The 22,835-nt window shown below is 34.1% G+C and overlaps 3 protein-coding genes across 12 annotated transcripts in view; all 3 read left to right on the forward strand.

Annotated features, from left to right (window-relative positions):
- The first annotated feature begins 1,884 nt into the window (after nt 1-1,884).
- Nucleotides 1,885-10,438, forward strand: LOC145558915 (uncharacterized). 10 transcript variants are annotated; one of them, XR_014092618.1, is made up of 11 exons: nt 1,885-2,220; nt 2,752-2,842; nt 3,262-3,303; nt 3,425-3,521; nt 4,658-4,725; nt 5,163-5,220; nt 6,657-6,739; nt 6,852-7,021; nt 7,606-7,764; nt 7,896-8,059; nt 8,149-10,438. XR_014092618.1 is itself a non-coding variant. In XM_081620287.1 (11 exons), exons 1-6 carry the CDS (start codon nt 2,722-2,724, stop codon nt 6,692-6,694), a joined length of 402 nt encoding a protein of 133 aa, XP_081476413.1. In that variant the 5' UTR covers nt 1,885-2,721; the 3' UTR covers nt 6,695-6,739; nt 6,852-7,021; nt 7,606-7,764; nt 7,896-8,059; nt 8,149-8,333; nt 9,533-10,438. The 10 variants fall into 10 exon arrangements, 7 of the variants coding, with proteins under 7 accessions (XP_081476413.1, XP_081476415.1, XP_081476410.1 ...); XR_014092620.1 differs by having other exon boundaries at nt 1,885-2,128; XM_081620287.1 differs by having other exon boundaries at nt 1,885-2,842; nt 3,425-3,499; nt 8,149-8,333; nt 9,533-10,438.
- A 6,084-nt stretch (nt 10,439-16,522) lies between these two features.
- The window catches only part of LOC145558919 (LYR motif-containing protein At3g19508-like), an 88,270-nt gene continuing 81,957 nt past the window's right edge, over nt 16,523-22,835 (forward strand). The window contains exon 1 of the mRNA XM_081620294.1: nt 16,523-16,540. The gene's annotated coding sequence lies outside the window, so the exon portion shown is untranslated. The remainder of the gene's footprint in view (nt 16,541-22,835) is intronic.
- Nucleotides 16,557-22,262, forward strand: LOC145558918 (TIP41-like protein). The gene is made up of 8 exons (XM_081620293.1): nt 16,557-16,834; nt 18,413-18,598; nt 20,106-20,196; nt 20,389-20,499; nt 21,187-21,246; nt 21,337-21,378; nt 21,774-21,902; nt 22,005-22,262. Exons 1-8 carry the CDS (start codon nt 16,695-16,697, stop codon nt 22,122-22,124), a joined length of 879 nt encoding a protein of 292 aa, XP_081476419.1. The 5' UTR covers nt 16,557-16,694; the 3' UTR covers nt 22,125-22,262.

Below are 22,835 nucleotides of genomic sequence, written 5' to 3' on the forward strand. Positions count from 1 at the left end.
TAAGTATTTGGTGGAAGAGAGAGGAGGAAGAGAAGGTAATAGATTACTACCTAATGAGGGTAATAATTGTCAACCCTTCCTGTCTGGTAATATATTAACTATCTTGTACCTTTGTTTCTCCTCATTCCAAACATGGCCCTTAAAAATCATTTGGTGAGAGATAATAAATGACAGTAATGTTAATGAGGCTGTATGTAATTTTAAGAGAAGCGTCATGTTCATAACCATGGTAATGCTTGTTTACCTACAAGCTTCTCGTCATCAAAGATCACTGCCGCTTAATATTAGATATGATGGTAATGGACATTTATTTAGGAAAACACATGGTTAAGAATAAAGTTATATTATAAATTGACGTGGGGAATTTCCTAATGAACTTCAGTGTAATTTATTACCTCCATACTTGTTATTAGATGGAGTATCAATATAGATTCTACAAAACATTATGAGGATCACAAACTCTTTGCAAAGATTGAGTTTTTAGCAACTGTTTTGCTTTATTTATATGGTTTTTTTTTTTTTTTTTTTTGGGTCTTGGTAATTTGAATAAGATTTAAAGGTTTTGAGGAGTGTTTTTTCTGGTTTTATTTGGGGGTTTTCTGGGTTTTAAAAGCCATGAAGAAGGGCTGATTTAGAGAGGATTTTAAAGGGTTCTTTTCCATTGAATAAACACTCGTGGTACCAATGTTTCCAATTTAAGATGAGTGATTTGGTTTGTAGTTCCTATATGTTTATGTTTGATCATAAGATGTCATTATAAAAGCATTTTGAAGGCGTGTTCATTTACACTTAATTCAATGAACTTCCACATTAATACTATAATTTGTCTCACTTGATTAAAAGCATATTATTTTGCATGTCCTATGAAAAAAGGGCTTGTTCTTTGTTTAGTGAAGGAGTTATTCAGGCCTTATTTGGTTTAGCAGGGTACTTTGGACAATGTATGACAGATATATTTAAACTGAGTATATAAATTATAAATAAGCAAACTCATTAGGTTTGTTTAGAATGAAGCGACATTTTCTAACTAGACTATATAATATATGCAACATTTTTGTTTTTTGTTTCTTTTCCTTTTTTAGAGGGTATTTGTGTGGTTTGCCATTTAAATTATAAATAAGCAAACACATTAGGCTTGTTTAGAACATCATCAAGAATTACATCATACTACAGTTAGGGTAGGTTAGTTTTCTCCGCTTATGCAAGTAGTTTCCTTAGCACAGGAATGCCTAAAGATTATATACGCCTATTGGTAACTTTAGACAGCTTTATTTTACAAAATTGATAAAAGTGAATGCAGTAACTTCATTGTTCTTCTGTTTCATCTTTTTCAAGGCCATTTAAAAAAATAAAAAAATAAATAGAAATTTGTTGACATAGATAATGGATGTAATGTATGGCCTAAATTTGGGTAATTTTGAAAAGAACCCATGATAATGGATGTAATGTGTGTCTTCGTTTACCAAGGAAGCTGTTATTATTGCTCTACGTTGTATCCAAGAACATAAAGAAATGCAAGATAGGTTATCATGATGGTAAGGATTGTATCAGATGCTTGGATTGTGTTAATACCATTGAATTAATTTAAATGAATTTCCATTGAATGGATTATAATTTAAATGATCAAAGTTGTCAAGGCTAGGAAAATTTAGTCTGTATAACCTAGTGATTTAAGACATTTAATACACGGTATGTCATTTTATAACCTTTTGAATTTCTTAAGAGGTTTAGTGAGTAATTTTGCAAGTTTGCTGTTGACATTAATTGTTTGTGTCACGTAATATTATTATATTATGTGGATGCCCATTATACCCCCCATATTTTTTCTAGAATGTTTTATATATTCCTAGAAAACCCTATCATTGTATCTGTACATTATAAAAGTGAACAAGGGTGGATACACTGTTCATATGAACAGTAACTTCCACTTCCGGTTTTGCCCTTCGGTTCTTTGCTTATTTACGTTCTGTGCCACTTCTTTTTCAGTTATGTTTTGCTGTCCTCTTCCCTCCTCCACTCATTTTCTTCGATAGTTTCGCTGTCAATAGTTTCCCTCTCATCATGGTCGAAATTCTTGGAGATCGCCTTGGAGACATGCTACCTATTCCGCCCCGCAGGGCCGTCGTCGGTTAGTCTCGTTCTCTTTCAGTCTGTTTCTCTCTTCGTGGTCAGATCTGAACTGTGTCGTCCCTGTTTTGTTTTCCGGCAGGTCATCCGAAGGTTGCTTTTTACTCTCTTATCATCTTTTTGTTATTGGGTCTTCGTTTTATTATTGTTATTTCTTTTTGCTATTGTTGGGTTTACTTTTGCCTTTTCTCGGGTTCTAGATCTCGTCGTCTTCTATCTGCAGATTTGTTGTTCTCGAGAAGCTTTCTTGTACAACTTCTGCTGCATTGGATTAAAAGTTTTGTGTTCCTTTCTTAATTATTTTCTTAATTTTTTCTCAATTCTTCCTTTAAGCTTTAATTGAGTTGGTTTAGTGTGGTGTTAGATCTGGATGATTTGGTTTTGGAGTTTTTGATTTTTTTCTTGGTTTAGGGTTCACATTCAGCGGCTGGGGTTTTGAAGTGGTTTGGGTTTGATCATCCTCGCCTGGTCATGCGATTGTTTGTTTAGTTGTTAACTTGTCTTGGGGAAAAATCTATCGTACTGTTATAGATTTTATACTGTCAACATGCGATTGTTTGTTTAGTTGTTTCAGGATCTCTTCTTTGTGTTTTCATGTTTTCTGGGTTCTTTTTGTTTTTCCAGGGTGAAAATATTGGGCATGATGGTCGGTATTGGATTGATGGCTTGTTGGCTTCGCACGGTGTAACATCGAACGAGAAACTGTGCTTCAAAGGTTCCTCTTTCATCGACTTGTTCTGTTCCTTTCATTTTTTCTTGTCCATGACTGTATTCGTTGGGCCAGGGCAAATCATCGTATTTGTTATAAATTTTATTTTTAAACTGTCAAAAGTTGCGGTCAGTTTTTTGTGGGTAGATGTGCTTTGATCCATAGGTAGGTTTTGGTGGCAAAATTTGTTGATGATTGTGTGCAGCCCTTGAGCCAGTTTTTTGTGCCGAGCACCTAAGCACAGTGTGCTTTGGCACTTTCACACTTTCACCCTAGACACTTTCATACTCTTCAATGATAGATCCTGCATCTTAGGATGCCTGCTATGTATTCTCCTTTAAAAGAGGCATTCAACTTTTCCTCACTTTTGTCAACTAACCTATTGTCTTGTTACTGATATGGTGTTGATTATCATTTGTAATCAGGTTGTGTGAAAGTGGAGAGTTGCTCGATTGAATGCTACCCAAGTAAGCAATATTCTACTATGCTCCCAAATCATGAATTTACTTGATGTGACGATGTGTATCTGACTATTATTGTTGCTCATGTATGTGTTCCATTTTTATTTTCTTATGTTATTCAAATTAGAAAGGATAGCCGATATACAGAGAAAGACGCAGTGTTGGAGCTGCCAACACCTCTCAAATCAACCTTCAATTGCAGGCACTACTCATATTTTGTATTGGTAATTTGTTTTGGTTTCATTTCTGTATGTCTTAATGTTAATTTTTGTTAAATTGTCTTAGAATATCTTCGAATTGTCAAGCTGTTTAGTCTCTTTGTTTTGATCATTTTTGTCATCTTTCTTATAGTTTTTACTTGTTAATATTGTTATTATTCTTTTTGCATCAATAAGTTGCAAATTCACGTTCCACAATATTGCGTTGTCCCTCCGAGTTATTTTCTTTCTTTAATTTGTTTATTATATGTTGGTGTGTGTGAGTTAGAAACTTGATTGACTGGATCTGCAATCTTGAGTCAAAGCCATGTCATGTTAACAATGAATAATTCCATAGTGTTCTTGATTGTGGTCTTTCTACTTTTTTTGTACACTTCCTTGTTCGGTTTGTTTGACCTTCATGTTCGTTTGCTCGATTTTCTTGTTTTAGGGTTTTTATATTGTTGCTTAATGGGGTAAGGGTCGTGAATTTGCAAACAAAATCAATTTTTAGGTTTAGGTAATCTGTCATTTAAATCTCTCATTTAAATCTCTCAAGTATACTAAGTTATATCACTCAGATCTTTAGTTCTATAAAAATAGTAAAATTGTGTATTACTTGTAACAATGATGATTAACTTATTTCGCTCTCTTTAATTTTAGAGTTTTGGTGTTCTTGCTTTGTAATTTTAACTTCACTTGATAAAAGGTTTAGAATTTAGAATGGCAGTATATTGGATTTTATTTTTGCTTTACCTACATTTATCTACTCCGATTTGGTTATGTGCTTATTCTTTGGTATATTCGTAATGAAGTACTATGTTAATAATTATTATTGATAGTTTGAGATAGAATGAATAACTTTAGATGTAATATTATACCGAATGCCTTGACTATATGGAATAATGGATGTTTTGTAGATTTAGTAAAAGTTCAAACTTAATAAAAGATTCTGGAGCCGCATTATAAATTTTGATAATGAAATTAATGCTTCTTTGTTATTTCCATTCTTCACATTTTTTCAGCAACAACTCCATTCTTGCTGTGATTCTTTTTATTATATGTACATTGACTTAAAGTTTTTGTTCTTAGTTCTACACCTGTTAAAGAGCTTTGATGATCCTTATATCTAAGGACTAATTGCTGTTTGGTTGATGATTAAGATCTGCATCCGAGGATAAGGAGCTGGAGCTGGAGTTGCTTTTCTTTGGGCTGTCCATTTAAGCAGAAGGTAATGACTGCATGGTGCTCTTATTGCTGGTATAGATATGAATGCTGCATTAACATTGTAACTTTTGTTGCTGGTATAGATATAATACCCACTTAATAATAACTCTTGATTATGCTCTTATGCGCAGCAATCTGCAAAGATTTCATTTGATTACTTGTGGAGAGTTTCATCAGAAAGTCCTTTCTGATATGTTTCTTGTGTTTGGTTTTATGTTGCTCTTGGTTTTGGTAGGCTGGTGTTTCCTTTTTTTTTTTTGTTGGGGGGGGGGGGGGGGTGGGGGGTGGGGGGTGGGGGGGGGATTTGTTCTTTTTTAGTGTTCACTTGATGGGTGCCTCAATACTGTTCTTTTTCTTTTTCCGTTTCATATGTGTATTTGTTTGTTCTTTGGTCAGTAGCTGATCTGCTTTCTTGTAAATGGTGGTCTGCATTTCTTTCAGCTTTGGTGTCCCGTTCGGTTCTTTCTGGCTTCTCCTTTTGCTCCTGCTTTTTCAAATGGTTAGCAGACTCTTTTGTTTCTGTTTCTGTTTCTGTTTTTTTTTTTTTTTTTTTTTTTTTTTTTTTTTTGCTTTTGTTCCGCTGCGAGGTGGGTAGTGCGTCTCTGGTTGGTTTAGAAGGCCCTGCTTTCTTTGTCTGCTGGGGATTGGTTTTTGGTCCATGTATTCTGTGTTCTTTCTCTTGTTCTGTGTTGTTGAGTTGTTGTGAGGTGTCTGTCTGAGTTTTAGTTGCATGGCTTTGTGTGGTTTTGGCTTCACTTGGAATCTGTTTTCTTGTTGGCCTTTGTTTGTCTTTTTTTTTTTTCTTGGAAAATGTTATGTTTTAGTGTTCGCTTGATGGTTGCCTCACACCGTTGTTTTTTCTTTTTCCGTTTCATATGTGTATATGTTTGTGCTTCGGTCGGTTTACCACTTTCGCTTACTTTTCTCACTTTCCCTTACTTTTATCCCATTTACCTCTCTCCAATCTATTTTTGCGTTTTGACCCCACTCCCGTTATACAAGTAATACATTATTCCTGTTCTTTCCCAAAAAGTATATGTGCAGATCATTAGAATACGGAGGGAGTATCTAATAACTCAAAATAGCTTAGGAGGGTTGGGCTACCATGAGCCCAAACAAAGGTCGTTATGTTGGTTGGAGCTGTTTAAGTTGTTGATTGTTTTTGAGTGGCTGGTCATTAAGGTTGATTCAGTTATTATTTTCTAATTGTATCTGGGTTTTAGACGTTTAAGGCTTTGTATAATTGGTTTTAGTTGAATTTTTTATGTTCCTGGTTGTTCGTTGTGCTCTGGAACATTGATTATCCTTGCTGTTTGATAGTTTCACCTTAGAAAGCTGTGTTTGATGGTGAATTGCTTTTATGTCAAAGGTGTTTATTTGAGACATTGCAAAAATTGACACTTAAAGGAACTAGGTAAAATTTGTCCATTGAAATAATGTATATTGATAAATCTGAAGAAACTTGAAGATGCATTTGTCTTACGAAATTATCAATGGTTTCGTAGACTACCTATCCTAGGCCGAGGTGTTTTATTAGGAACTCTGCAAGGTTCTTTGAGGATCAGTGAACTCTTTAGTTTTATACTTCTATTATATGTTGAGAAAACTACCTATTCTTAATATGCCATGCTTGCTAGCATTTTATACACAGAAAATAATTCTATATAATAATAGGATATGGCCAAGATGTTAAGTGTATAATATAATTTATGAATGACAAAGATCCAAGTGTGTTTCAGTATTGTCTTGCTAGAATGATTTTATAGTCATTGATTGGAATATGAAAATGAATTTTTTTTTTCATATGTTGATGTGTAGGAAAGTTATTGCCTTAATTGATTGATTGTGGGAGCTGGGATCTATGAGCTCTATCCATTCTCAAAAGTTTAGGATTTGTTAGTAAGCTTATCTTCTGTTTTTTAATTATTTGAATAGGTACCTGTCAAGGCGCTTGTTATCGGTGGCAATTGTAGAGTGGAGGATTGGGGCTTGAAGTCTTGAAGACCCATCATGGACATGTGAGCCTTTTGTTATGCTGGTTGTCGTAGTTTTACATGTATGGTTATCTATTAAAGTAATTGACTTTATTTTTGTTTTGCAATTTTTATACTGCAAATTTTCGGTATTTAGGTCGAAAGGTGGAAAGTTTGTTCGGAGAATTGAGGATACTGATATGTAGAGGTCTACTAAGGAATCTGAGGAGGCTGTGCTGTGTTGCGTGATCTTTCTTGGCCTGGTCTTGATTGGGATGAAGGCACTTCACTTCTTTGCTACATTTCCATTGAAATTCTTGCGAAAGAGTGAGTTGATATTGCTAATTTATGTTTAGAATTTGCTTATATTGTCTGATTATTGATTTTGTTGCACCATAGCTCGCAATTGTATGCAAAAACTTGATATTTTGCACAAATGTATCCATATGAAAATCATTAGCCTATGTAGTGTTTAATGAATTTGGTTAATTAAGCTACTGCAAGATTTCATATAGTACCAAGCTTGTTCTTGTTGATTAATCAAACTTAATTCCTATTGCTTCCTAAAATTTAAGTGACCGATTTAATGTAAAATATATGATGATTTTCATGGTAGCAAGTGTATAATACAGTAAAACTCAAAAAAAGAAAAAAGAAAAAAAAAAGAAAAAAGGATAGCCTATCCAAACTATCAAGATTTTATTTGTTATTTGTCACTATACCTATTATAAACATCTGTACTTGATGCCTTCCTTCATTTTTCATCCTATATGATCTGATTTTTAATGTAATAGGGCTTTGAAAATCTTACTAAGTTTATCTTCTGGGGCTGAGCAGTCATATTGTAGCACTAAAAGTTTTATTGAAGAGCTAGCTGAAATAGCTTGGTTTCATGTTTAATTTTGTGGCAGGTGCACTGTATTGGATTTACTGTCACCAAATTTTACCAGTGGAGTCAACTTTGCTGTTGCGGGTGCAAGCCTTCTGCCGGAGTTCTTTCCAGTTACATTGAATGCTCAAGTTCGCCAGATCACTCTTTAAAAACAAGTCACTTGAGCTCGTGTAACTTGGTATACTTTGCCTAGCTTCTTACCTTATTAGCAGCAGTAGTTTCTCTATTCCTGTAGAACACAAGTCCATAATTATGAAATGTTACCTGTGATCAGAAAATCTGTTGACTTATTGCTTACATTCTATGCAGGATCAAGGGACTTGATCGATGAAGAAGGATTCCGCAGTGCATTATATATAATTGACATTGGACAAAACGATTTTGTAAAGGCTCTTCGTGCATCAAACTTAACTTATGGTCCTGTTGCTCGAAAGATTCCATCCCTTCTCGAAGAAATCAGATTAGCTGTGCAGGTAAGCCGTCAACACTCTAACTGTTAATTAGTTTTGCTATTCTGGGGACTATTTTGATGCTCATTTTAAAGGTGATTGATGTGATACAGACAAACTACCATATATGGTGGGAGAAAATCCTGGATCCACAACGTAAGGCCCTTTGGCTGCTTACCTGTAGAACATGCTCTGCATCGTCGTAAAGGCACTGATCTTGATCGAATTGGATGTTTTCGTGTGCATAAGCAATGATCGTGTTGTCTGCCATTTCTATCATGAGAATTGGCATTGTAAGGTAATTTATTTCTCTCTCATGATTTGTCCTTTTGATTTTTAATTTTTGAATTTTTGATTGCATTGTTGCTGTTTTTGGATATTATTTTCCTAATCAATTTGTCAAGGAATTAAGTTTGTGCAACTACTTTTAGCTGAATTATTTTAGTTAGGCGAAGAACTTAACATAGATATACCTGGAGGAAAATTGGTGAAATTTACACTATATGCTGCTTTGATTACGTCGTTGCTGTTTCTAGCTCTTTTTAGTATGCAACTAATTGAGCTCAATTATTTGATTTAGCCGAATAATTGAAATAAAGGGTTGCGAGATGAAAGTCGTTGAAATTTACACTAAATGATGCGTTTAATATGTGCTAATTTTTACATGAGAATTTAGCAAGGAATTTTTTTCCTTATCTCTGATAGTTTTGAAATGTAAATTTAGATTTTTCAAAACCAGGATCCTGAGGTAGAAGGAACAGGATTTAAACTGGTGTCGATTTGCTATATTAATATTAATTTAGTAAAAAACGAGCTTATTAGTTTAGACTTTAGAGTATAGTGAAATAAGAATTATTTGATTCGCATCTTTGATTTGATCTCTTGCAACTTTTGCCAAATCACTTTAAAGGACCTTAAATACAGCTTATTATTCTTGCTATCTTTCTGGATCAGAATAATACTAGAAGTGACTTATATGAAATAGACGATGATGCTATGGGCGCTGTCCACTCGCGAGAGGGGAGGAGGGGGGGGGGGGGGGGGGAGGGTGGTTAGGGAAGCTGAGCAGAATTAGTGTTATTCTTTTGATATGCAAAGGCTTCCCTGATATCGTGTTCTAATCTTGAAAATCTGTTGTAAAGATTTGTGCAATAGATGTTGAAATTGGGGGAGTCTGTTCTCCTTTTTGCTTCAGTTATCACTTCTCTTTTCTTTTGCTCTGGCAATACTCCAGTGTGTCTACCTTTTTCTATTGTCTTCCTTGTTATTGGCATGGTTATTGGTTTGGATGTTGTAGCTCAAGTGACGTGTTTTATCTTGTGATTTGAATTGAAGTGACTTTGGAATAAGGGTTGCTCTCTTGTAACTTTTCTAAGCTACAAAACTTAGCTGTTAGCCTGTAAGTCTGTTTCCTTTCAAATTGCATGACAGTGCTAGCTAGAAATTTATCAATATAGGGGCCCTTTTTAAGTCTTCAAAAGTTTTGTATTGACACAGTGTTATAGGACATGCAAGACCTTAAGATTTGCAATGCTTGATGAAGTTGCACCTGGGTGTCTACACTTGGTGGATCAACATCTGATTTGAATCTGTACATGCTTGTCATTTAGGTTGATAGTTTAGCTGCATGCATGGAAATTGTAGTGTTAATTTGGAGGGTATGAAGCAGAACAACCTTGAGATATAAGTGGATGCTCTCTCAAACCTTGGATATTCTGCGTTATCTCTTAGTCATTTTTTAAGTTTATTTAAAGCTTCATTGCATGGAAGACAGGTAGACAATTTGTTCATGAATTCAGATTTCTATCAATGGTTGTGCGATGTGTACATCTTTGTCAATTGCTCCTCTCAAATCTAAGATCGGTGTACGACGATGCTGTCATAATCTATGTTGAAAAATATGGTATAATTATCCTTTAATTGAAAGCTTGCTGTGCTCTTTTTAAGTACAAAAGTATACTATTAGCGCACACAAAATCATCAAATTGTTAAAGAATCAATTTGGAGCCTGTTGTGGTCATGGGGCTCCATACTTCTATGACAAAAACGCGACAAGTGGGCAACCAGGCTCAAGCATCTGCAGCAATGTGTCAGTCTATATATTGGGATGAAGTTCATTGTACCGAAGCTGCTAATAATGTTGTAGCAACAAAGATAATTTCAGGACATTATTCTACTCTGAGTCAAGCTTGAGCAGTTCTGGAATTTGCACTAATCTATAATTGGGAGCTTGTCACATGCTGATCAAATTAAGGTTAATATCACTAGAGTGAGTCACAGTTGCTTGATTGTATTACTAGAACATATCAATGATTACTTGATCAGTAAACATAATGTACTTTCTTTGTTACAAAGCTGTACTTAATCTAAACAATCAACTTCATATGCAGTTCCCATTGCTTTCACGATTTTTTATTTATTTAAATAACCATTGCATTTGCAAAATTATTATAATAAGAGTCTGCTTTTATTAATTAAAGTTACATAAAATGACTAAATAGAATATTTTAACATATTTGAATTATTAAATAGGTAATATGAAATCCCTAACAAGGTTGGTAGAAGGGATTTGGATCCAAAAGAAAGGAAATTGAAAGAATGTTTGGTTCGAAATTAAAAAAAAAAAAATTAAATGAAAGGAAGTGGAAGGAAGGAGTCTTCATTACTTTCTCATTTTAAAGAATTAAAAAAAAAATTAAGGTCCTATTCCTATTTGAATAAGTTTTAGTAAAATAAGTTCAGTATCGTTAAGTTCAATCCTTGAGACATTTGTTAAGATTTTAACCTAAATAAGTTTAGTTAAGTAAAAATGAGTTCAGTTTAGAAAAAAATTAATAAGTTCAGCTTTAAAAACATAAGTTTAGCAAAAATTAGTTGATGTGAATAAAGCAATGTTTGAAAATGTATTTGAATGGATATGAAAGTACTAAAATATAAGGTACAAGTAATTGCTATCATAGTTTACTCCGTTATTTAATAGTTGCAACAAATGAGAATATTTTTTTTTTTGAAATATAATGACTACCCAACTATTGTAGTTGGGTAACAAATGAGAATATTTGTGAGAGATAAAAAATTTATTTAAAATGTTGCTCTTAATTTGAGACGTGTTTGCATGGAGAAAGATGCAAGACAGGGTGAGGTGGGGTACATATGTATCATGCATGACGTGTGCTTATCGTCACGAGCTCCTTTCTAATAATTTATATTTTTAACATAAATTGACCCTTTATTACAAGTTTTTGAAAACGGTGAAAGTACAACTTTTATTGATTAAAGACTCACATCCATGGTCTTAATTTTTCATTTTACATTGACTATATATATGACCCTCTGATGCACGGAAACTCTTTTGAGGGTTTGCATTTCCTGTTTCCAACACCTTTTCGTTTCAGACATTTGTGGAAACTTTTCCGAAACTCTAATTTATATTTAATAATGTTTCATTGGTTTGAAAAAAATATTTCTAACAAAATTATTAATTCTTACTCTTTAAACTCACTTACTCTTTCAAGAGAGCTTCAATTTACATAACTCTATTTTCATTTACTATTCTTCCTCTTATAAAAACATGTGATTTCTCTATAATCTATTTTATGTATATTAAGTATCTCATGTTTCCCTTCGTTTCTTTAATTTTAAAAACTACGTTTCCCCATTTCTACATTTCCGCGTTTCAGTTTCTCGTTTCCGTTTTCGTGCAACCTAGCTATGGTCCTATGAAGAAAGAAAGTTTGGGCCCCAATTATTAGCACATACTCCGTAGATTATAAGCACACTTGCTTCTTGGGCTTAAACCAGGCCTCTTAATATTAATAGTTATTGAGCCCTACACCCTAGTGTAGGGTCTTCTACCTACACCCCTCATGCAAAACGGTTCTGTATTACTATTAGTCTTCCTTCCACCAACTCCTTACATCCCATATACTACCTACTTGCTACAGTAACAATCTATACCCCACTAACTACATTAAAAAAAAAAAAAATAAATAAAATAAAAAAAAGAAAAATCGATCCACCATTCAAATTCTCTCTCTTCATCTTTTCATTTTATTTCCCCATTTTCTCTCTCATCAAAATCTTATATTTGCAAATAAATTTCAATAAAAAGTTACAGTTCTCTGCAATAATCAAGCACAATGTCTAATATATGAGAAAATTTTGCACTTCGTTGGAAAAATTACCAAAACAAAGTCGAAAATCGAAAATCGAAATTGTAAGTGTTTTTGTTGATTTTTGAAACGAAAACACAAGTATAATATAGATTTGTAAATTTGTGGTATGTTATTAGTTTATAAAATTGTTGGACACAAAAAATTAAAAAAAAAGAGTTAAATTTTCGCAATTTTCTTGATAATTTAATCTATTTCATATGAATATAGATTTGTAAATTTAGTTCGTAGCGGAAAGTTCTATTTTATGGATGTTCATTTTCAATTTGGTAAATGTTCATTTATATATCAGTACGATGTTATTCACATGTTAATAGATTATTAATATAATTAATGTTCATTTATATATTCATATTTCTATATGTTCATTTGCATAGTTTTAAATATTTTTATAATTGACATATCTTAATTTTTTTTTATGTTATTGACTTTTAGATACATAGTGCTTATTTTTCAAAAATATCCTTTGAAAGTTGTTTGTTTTATTGATCAAATAATTAAACTGTAACATGTTATCCGCAATAGGTTAATTTTAATGCTCCATAATTGAATGTTCATTTATAAAATAATAAATGTTCATTTACAATTAATAAAAACAAATGTTCATTTACAACCATTAAAAAATGTTAAAAATGTTCATTTTAAAAATATTATATGTTTAATTATAAAAGTTTGCCAACAATTTCCCCTGTTCGATTTTCTACCCCGCTACGCCATCCCAAATTAGCTCAAGCCGTCGTTCCTCCGTGACAAACGATCCATGGTGGTGGTGATGGGATATAATATCAACTCCTATATTTCCCGCCGCTACTCCATATAATGGAAGATACATCTACCACCACCATAACCATGACTACGGTCATAACCACAATTGTTGCCCAGGAGCACACAATTGCTACACTACAAGAAAATTGTCTTTTCGTAACGATTATTTTGTAGTGATTGTACATTCGCTACAATATGCAAGTATGTTTGTGAAATAATTAAGGAAATCGTATCATTTTACAATCGCCATGGTTTTCCCATATAAAATCGATACGGAAAACATAATAATACATATCCACACTATTTTTGCACATTTATATAATTTTGGGAAATCGTATCATTTACAATCGCCACTAAATCCCAAAAATCGATACGAAAAGCCTTTTCTACACTAGATATATAAATATTGTTTGACAAAGAATACATAAAATATGTCATAGCTTATTGGTGAAACATTTAGTATAAGAGTTTGAGGTTGCATGTTCGAATCTTGTAAAGATCATATGTATGATTTTTTATTTTTTTTTGAAGAAAATGAGTTCAACATTTATAGCGATTATAATCGCTACAATAATCACCACGATTGGATGTAGTTTTTCGTATCGATTATTGAGGCCAACCTCAGCGATATTGAAAACCACTACTAAAAGGCTAAGGCAACGGCGGATATTGTATCGAATGACCATTTGTTGGGAAAGTTTTTTGTTGCAATTACAATCGATACTAAAGGTTAAAATAATCGCTACGAAAAGGTTATTTTCTTGTAGTGCTACTGCCATTAAATTTAATTTCAAAGATCCGAGATTCCTTATCGGAATCGAGTGTTTATAAGTGATTAGTCTTGTGATTTAATCGGATTATATAAAACGGTGGTTATACGAACGAGGCGAGGTTTATAATGTCGTCAGGGAAGGAGATAATGGCGGTGAGATTGTTGAAAATGGATTTCTCTAGAGTTAATATAGATGGATATTGTATATAATTTGGAGGTAAGATGCGGTGAATCGGTGATAGCTGCTATAATTTGGGATGGGAGAGGGGAAGGATGGGAGGAGATGTATGTAGTGGGGAGAGGTGTAGGATAATGCAGTGGGGAGGGGTGTAGGGAGTTCTACCTACACTAGGGTGTAGGTAAAAATTTGTATTGTCTCTGGTCTCCCCTAAAGCTTCCGCAAACGCACTCCCCCTTTTCTTCTTCTTTACCCCCAATCCATACCCAGATGATGACCCACCTCCACCATTGCTCCCCGAATACCCATCAAATTCATTCGCAGGAGACCCAAATTCATTATACCTCCACTCAATTCACGAATTCAATCCAAACCTAGGGTTAGGGTTATAAATTTCCTGAAATCCTCCATAATTCTTCCTAGATTTCGAATTGGAATTGGGATTCTCAACTATTCGAATCTTCAACGCAGTGAATGCCAAAATCAAACAAATTACCAGTTTGGTCACTTGGGGCAATACATTACTTCGGTGGTTTCGCAAAGATTGCTGGGTGGTGTGACGGTTGTTACCGGCAACCAATACCACAGCTTAAACAACGTTTTTATCTTTTGCTTTTTCGAAACATCTTCAATATCTTTTATTTTTAATATTTGACAAAATAAAAACTTCATCTTTGCCTTTTTATATTTTTTTTAATTCTTAACATAACTGGAAATTCTATTATTTTCGGAAATTTTCTTTGTTGGGTTTTGTTTGATGGGGAAGGAGATCGGAAATTTTAATATATATTTTTGAAGAATAATTAAATTTCAAAGATTTTTCATATTTTTTTGAAATTAATTCCAAGGGCAAATAGGTAAATACATTTTTGGATAAAATGCCCTAAACCCTAAACCTTTACCCTAAACCCTTAACCCTTAACCCTAACCCTAAACCCTTAACCCTATACCGTAAACCCTAAACCTTAAACTCTAAACCCTAACCCTTAACCCTAAACCCTAAATACACGAACCTTTAAACCTAAACCCTAAAGCCCTAAACACCCTAACGTTCTCCTAAACGCTAAACTTTAATTCTAAACCCTAACTATAAACCATAAACCCTTAATAAGTAACCCTAACCCTAAACCGCATATAATATTATACTTTATGTGATTCTAAATGTTTTTCTTATTTTGACTGTGCACGGCTATGTTATAACCCTAAACTCATATTAATAGAAAGTATAATAGTTCTATATTGATTATATTCTATTCATTATAGATAGTTGGCTAATTAAATTACTTTTTGTAATTATACGTGAACGATTTGGTCATTGTTATAGCATTATCAATCACGTAACCACAAATAATGTTATATATTCGGTTAATGTGTAACCACAAGATGTTTTAATTATTTTTTTGTCATTAATTATATCTTCCTTCACTTCTTAATATTGTTTAATATTAACCCACTTAACTTGAATTTTGATCAAAATTGCAATTATATAATGGTTCGGGGCATTGCCTGAACCAATAACTAGTTACATATTTAAACACCATTAACTACTTTTAATATATATGGTTCAATATTGCATAATTAATATTTAGCCTATTGAGTTTTTCATCATATGAGGAATTGGGGATATGATGGTTCAATATTGCATACTCCATCCGTGTTTTAATAAGTATTACACTTTGACCGGCACATAGTTTTAGGCAATTTAATTGACTTAAATAAAATAAGAGGTAAGTGGATAGTTGGAATATTAAAAAAATTGTAAAAGAAAGATAGTGTGGTTAATAGTTTATTGAAAAATAATAAATGTGAGAGGAAAGAAATAATAAAAAAAATATTAGTAGTGGGAATGGGTGGGGACTATTAAAGGAGAAAGATATAATATTAAAATGTTGCCAAAAATGGAAATGTAACACGTATTAAAACACGACTTTATTTGGTAAGTGTAACGCTTATTAAGATACGGTTGGAAACATTTATTACTTTTCAATAAGGAAGAGGAGAGATAAAGGGGACGCTAGAGAAAAAGAGGTCAAGGCAGGGGTTGGTTTGAAATTCGGGGGTGGGTTTTAGTGGTGTTTTTAGGAGGGGGTCGGGGTATGTTCAACGACGGGGGAAAGGGCCGGTGGGTGGGGGTTGGTCGGCGATGGTGATGGGAAGGGAAAGAGAGAAAGGGGTCAGGATTAGGGCGGGGTCGACGGTGTGGGAGTGGTCGAGGTGGCTGGTGGCTTTCGGGTTGGGGAGGGAGGAGGGTTGTTTCCAGCGTGTTGGGGCTGGGGAGGGCGTGGCCGGGGCGGTGAGAGGGGAGGCCACCAACGTAGGTGGCTGTTGGTTTGATTTTATTTTATTTTAATTTATTTTTTTTGTCTTTTACTCTTTGGATTAATCACGTATTGACACGTGACAAATACGAAGTACATATATATATTTTTTTACAATTTTTTTTAACATTTTCAGTATATTACCGATTTTTAGAATTGAAAAAAGAAAACTTACCTTTTATTTTTTTAATTACAGAATAATTAAAAATTGAGATTAATTAAAGTAAATTGGAAAAAATTGAGATTATTAAAATGAATTTTACCCTTGTGTCAAAAAAAAAAAAAAACAAAAAAAAAAAATGAATTTTACCCAAATGCTTGAAATGTAAAGTAGTAAACCCTCTTTGACAATTGTAGAGTTTTCCCCTTTCGTTTTGCAGGGAGTACCAAAACACTTAATTGTTCTTCCCCAAATTACACCGGAAACAGAAAAAAAGCAACAGCAGTGGCGGCAATGGAGGTGGAGATCGACGAGACAGAGATCAAAGCCGCCGGAGGCGCCGCCTTGACCGACGGACGCCGAGGGTTGCGTATTCACGGCTGGGAGATCGAGACTTCCAAGCGCTCTATCCTCACTTCTCCTGAACTTCAACTGTATTACCTCTTTTTCTTTCTCTAATTCCTTGTTTCCATTTGACTTTTACATTTTTTTCTGGAATTTTGGTCAGCTTGAAATTATCTTAGTTGTGATGAATTTATTGACTTACATTTTAGGTTAATTGTTTAGCATCGTCGAAAATTAAGGACGGGAAATTTTATTTTTTAGGTTTATTTTGTGCGCTTTGTTCTTGCTGAATCTTAGTTTTGATTCTGATCATTATTTATGCAACTTGGACTCTTCATTTTACCTCGACTTCTCTTGTTGGATCCTCAACACTGGAAATTATAGAAACTTGGAAACTTACCTGAATCAGAGTAACCTAGGTATCTAGTTGTAATAAGTTTATGAACTACGATACGAGATGTGTTTTGATGATTATTTGTTGCTAATTTGAAAATTTTCATGTATGAGCGAAGTAACATCATGTATGATCTTGGTGATCATTACTCAAACTTTGACCACTTACTTATCATTCACTTTTAGTCACTGTACCATAATCTAAGAAGTGCAAGTATTAATTAGACTGCACCGTTTACATTACTGGGGAGTTGTGTATAGTGTGGAATTTTACCGGGGCTTTTCTTCATTGTGACATGCTTGGAAAATCTAAAGAAAATATCACGGCAGAGAATTTTTGTATCTGGCCTGTAGGTTCCTCTAAGACTTTCTGTCACTCAGTTGTGTTATATATATATCTACTAAACATGAATTGTGCTACTACGTATTAGTTATGGTCAACACTTTGCTCCTTAATTCGGGTTTTTGTTGTTAGCAATTTAAACAACTTTTTTGTTTCAAACTTATAGTTATTTAGTTTGAAATAGTAGGAAGCTGAGCACCATCTTTTTGTTTGTTGATCTTTTAAACTTGTGTATGGGTTTGGCCAACTTTTGATGATTGGTCATGCCGTATGCAGTTTAGCATGATGCTTATAGTTGGGAATGCAGTAGTCTTGAATCCTTGGCATTCTTATGTATTTCTCATCCAGAAAAGTAAAAAGGAAAGGGCTCTTTTCTTTTGTTGCTACATGCTGCAGATTTCTGCTTAAATATATACTGCTGGGAATTTTGTGAGTGAGGAAGATGTTTGAGTCATTTAGTCATGCTTATCCTACCTGTGGTGTTGGATTGAAAGTGTGAATTGTTTCTTTGGAAGATTTGTAATTTAACAGAAGTGTTGTAAGAAAAATTAACCGTCTCAATGACCTTTCAGCAGTGTCAGACTCGTTTGAAGTACATGACACAGATTGAGAAAGTTTTTTAATGTATTTTTATTAGCATTTTAAGTATTTTGAGGGATCATACCAATAAATATACAAGTATCTGTTTGAGATTTTGGATCCACTGTTAGACATGGGAGTCGTGGTAGTTGGAGAGTCAATGTCAGAAAATTATCTCAATATTATGGTGTGCCAGTCTCTTAACCTTTTTCTATGCATGTCAGCGTGTGTGCGTACTCAACTTGCAACTAATCCTTTCTTCTGATCTTAATTACTACCTTAGTGCTATATGAATTTTGTTTCTTGCCCTATTTTAACTTTGCTCTGGTGGTTCTATATTTTGTAATTGCAGTTGGGAAGAAAAACTAAAGACAACTCACTTTCCTGAGATGATATTTGGAAACAGCTCTTTAATTCTTAAGCATTTAGCTAGTGGTACTAAAATTCATTTCAACGCATTTGATGCTTTAATCGGCTGGAAGCAAGAAGCCTTACCACCAGTTGAAGTTCCTGCTGCAGCAAAATGGAAATTCAGAAGGTTAGCTGAATGAATTATTAAAATTGAGATCTCGTGTATCATTACATGCCTAACAGACATAACATTTCAATATAACATGCTCGGTAAATGATGAGCAATCATAGTAAACGTCAGCCCAACTTTTGAATAGGTGCTGAGTATCCACTTTAACCACTTTTCTTTTATCTGGGCATCTTTTGAAATGTTTGGAAAAGTATATGTTTTTTTTCCCTATTTTTTGGTTTAGGAAAAACATTATGATCAATGGTCATTGTGTTGCTTCTACTTGAGTATCCTCTTCTGTATTCCTGCTGTCACTGGGCCCTCTCGTATTCGGTACTTGTGGTTGCCTTTGTCTGTTGCTTTTGCACTTTGTCCCTGTCATATATTTCACTTCTTGTAATGAGAATGCTATATGTAACTATATCAAGAAGCCGATTACAACTCTAAACTACATGTCTTTCCTCCAAAACTATCTGTGTGAGATAACCTGTCCATTGTGCTTTAAGAACTAAAAGAGAATGTATCTGAAACCCCCTGGCTGTGTGAACACAAAAGGAAGCTTGTGAAATATTCTGACATTTCTTTGAATGTTCTCAAATCACAAAGCTAACAAGTTGGTATAATGACCAATGACCTTTCTGCTCCAAATTCCACCCTTACCTCGTAAATGAACCTGTATATGATGATTTTTTTTTTTTTTTTTGGTTGTTGTTGAAGTCCTTTTCCCCTACACATCTTGAACATGGTACACTCGGCTTAAAGGCCACTTCAGAATAGAGGGGGGGGGGGGATATCTTTTTTCCTGCTTCTTCGTCCTTCCTACACTAAACATAAACATGCTCATGACTTGTGACTCATGAGAGTACTCTACATGGCCTCTGGATTTGGAACCTGTAAATAATTTTGATTGAAAGTCAGAGTGAACAAAATATCTTCTCTGTTTCTTGAATTAGTAAAATAGTAGCTTGCTTGGCTTCAAGTCACTTGAAGCCAACCACAAATACAACTTTTGTTGTTAAATTACTCTGCCAAATTGCTTGTGGCCAAAAGGAAAATGTTAAAGGTTGAAGGAAGTTTGTAGACATATTTAATGTCGCCAAAAATTGCATGTGAATGATTTCCTGCCGTTCCATCGGATATCATCCCTCCCCTCCCATTCCTTCACCCGGAAAGAAAAAGGAAAAGGTGGGATGTAATGCAATTGGTCTGCGTTCCAAAGTGTGAATCTGAAATGATTTTCTTCTTTAAAGTTGCTCATATATGACGAGTGATATTGACAAGCTTTATAAACAAATGATGAAATTCATTTTGAGCTGGGTGAAAGTAATTTTTTTTAATATAGATGGAAATTGTGTATATAAATATATAATTATTTACTGTCCAGTGCTGGGCTACTGGCTGAATGTGTATGCTCTTGATTGACCTATCACATATAACTACTTTGTAGCAATACATTTGATTGGCTTCATATTGCCAATTGTTAAAGTGAAGTCTAACCCTGTTGCATGGAATTATGTTTTTGCAGCCAACCATTTCAACAGGTGATATTGGACTATGACTACACATTCACAACTCCTTATTGTGGGAGTGAAGAGGTTGACACAAATAGTGAAAAGGTGTGGCTCCCTAATTTTGCTTCTAATTTTAACTGTCCATATTTCTTGTGCATATTCCACTCCATGTGTATTTCTTATGATGTGATTTTCAGGCTGAAATTTGTTTCTCGTTTATTTAAGATTTTAAAAAACTTGTTCTTTGATTTTTGCATTGATTGTAATGGTGGCTTGTTTGAATGTTATGCAAAACAGGTTGGAGGGGACATTTCAGATGGTGGTCCCAGCCTTTGTTGGGAAGACTGTGAGGAGAAGATTGATATGGTGGCTCTGGCTTCGAAAGAACCCATTCTGTTTTATGATGAGGTTAGTATTGATAAAGCAACTATAAACTGCCAATAGAGGGATATTGAATCTGTCTGTTGTGTCTTGAACAGTTCAACCGAGACTTTCTGTACCTGTCTTGATGTAATCAATCTTCATAAATGGTGCATTATTTGGTCTAGGTCCGCATGTGATAAAGCGTCTAAACTCCACACACCTTTATCTTTTATAACAGCTACTTGCTAATATGACAGAAAAATATAACTATGTTCTTGTTATAAATGCCTGACATTTCTCTCATATAATTTGTAACAAGTTTTCATGTGTATCTCGTTTTTCATATGGTGCACTAAATGACATTGTTTTCTTTGGTTATTCACTTCTCTTCCTTTATGTTCTAATTTGACTCATTAATGCACTGTTACATACTTTCTCCTTTCTATGCACTAGCTTTTTGTATATGTTGCTTTACATCGAAAACTCTAAGGCTTGCATCATACTATATTAAAATTCGAGCTCTTATTCTTTGGTTGCTGACTAGGATCTATACTTAAACACACAGTTGTCTCCACACTTTTAAGATACCTCTTTAGAAAGTTAAACTAGATGATCTCTTCTAAGTATCTTCAAACTTTCTTTCAACCTTTGAATCCTTCAGCACTTCTCTGTTGCTATGAAATATGTAGTCGTATTATTCCCTATTTTAATGCTTCTCTTCATTTGGAGCAGGTGGTTTTATATGAAGATGAATTAGCCGACAATGGAGTATCACTTTTGACTGCTAAAGTGGTAATTCTGACATTTTTTATATTTTGATTAAATTATGAAATTGTTGTATGTTCCTTGATCACATGGAGGACTGAGTATTTATTTCTGCAGAGAGTTATGCCAAGTGGTTGGTTCGTTCTCTTAAGATTTTGGGTGAGTACTGAAATTTATATCTTCCTTTCCTTTTCTATTTATCTTCTTTTTTAAAGTCCATATTGTTTCTAATAACACTTTTGGTATAGAGGAGGAGATGTATGTACTATTCAAAGGAAAAAAAAAAGTAGATGTATGTTTCTTACCCATGCAACTGAGAAGAATAGTTCTGTTAGATTCTTGACTGAGAGATCAATTCACTGACTTGTTAATTCACAGAAAATTAGTTGGGATAGTAGTTATAAGACAATTGCTTGAGTCTTTTCCTCTTCACCCATGCTTTTTTGTACTGATGCAAAATAATTGTACTAGATATAGGGAGCATACTGATCTACTCTCATCTGTTGCTTCATCTGTCTACATACTTATCTAAACATGATTTAAATTCCATTTAGCTAAGAGTTGATGGCGTGCTTATGAGACTTCGAGACACGCGCCTGCATTGTGTTTTTAGAGAAAACTCATTCCCTGTGGTTCTTCGGGAAAGCTGCTGGAGAGAGTGTTCATTCAGTGCCTTGGCTGCAGTAAGTATCTGTGTTATCCCTTTAGGCCTTAACTGTCTATTTACTGCTTTGGATTTCTGCAACTGTTTTGCCCTTGTATTAATTTCCCTCTATATCTTGCAGAAAGGGTATCCAGTTGATGTTGCTTCATATAATGATCCAAGCATCATCAGCGAGAGGCTCCCTATCATCAAGCATAAAACACAAAAGCTTATATTCAATACCAAGACTACCAACCTGTAAGGCTGTAACATTCATTTGTCAGCGGCTATTCATAACACTAGTATACTGACTGAATCTGAAATGGAATGAAATTGTTTTTATACCCATCTAACATAATGATGCAATTCTGAATGAGAATTTCTTTCTGCATTTAAAGTATATGTTTATTTTGCTATAGAGTTCATTAATGGAGGCATGGAAGGTTGTCTGCTTGGTAAGCACATTATAATACCACGTGAAGGCATCAAAGGTGCATTTATAAATTTATAATGGCCATGTACTATGAAATGACTTCGGAACTGAGACCAGTAGAAGCCTTCAATTTTGCGAAACCAAACAGAAGCTGTCATAGTGGCAATGCTTTGTTGGTATTCTAGGCTGCCTTCAACAAATATAACTAAGGTTCCACCTCTGTATTGATTCTGTTGGGAACTAAAATTGTTTGAGGGGGCAATGGATTTCACTGCGTTCCACGACTTTAATCATGGTTTTGATTCTCGCCACTTAAGAGCATAGCCGTATGTTGCCCTTTTGTAATGGGCATGAGGAGAGAGTAGATGAAATAATATTATAAAATACATAAATAGCATTTTTGGAGAGGAAAGTGCTATGACCTCTGGCAAAAGGTGGGAAAAAGATGAGGGTGCGCCACTTGTCTTGTTATAATTGGCCTATATTGTTTTTTTTTTTAATATTCTTTTTAGTGTTTTATGTGCATAAGAGTAAAAGTAT

This window comes from Chenopodium album, chromosome 9, assembly GCF_948465745.1.
Source record: "Chenopodium album chromosome 9, dcCheAlbu1.1, whole genome shotgun sequence".
Taxonomy (NCBI): Eukaryota; Viridiplantae; Streptophyta; class Magnoliopsida; order Caryophyllales; family Amaranthaceae; genus Chenopodium; species Chenopodium album.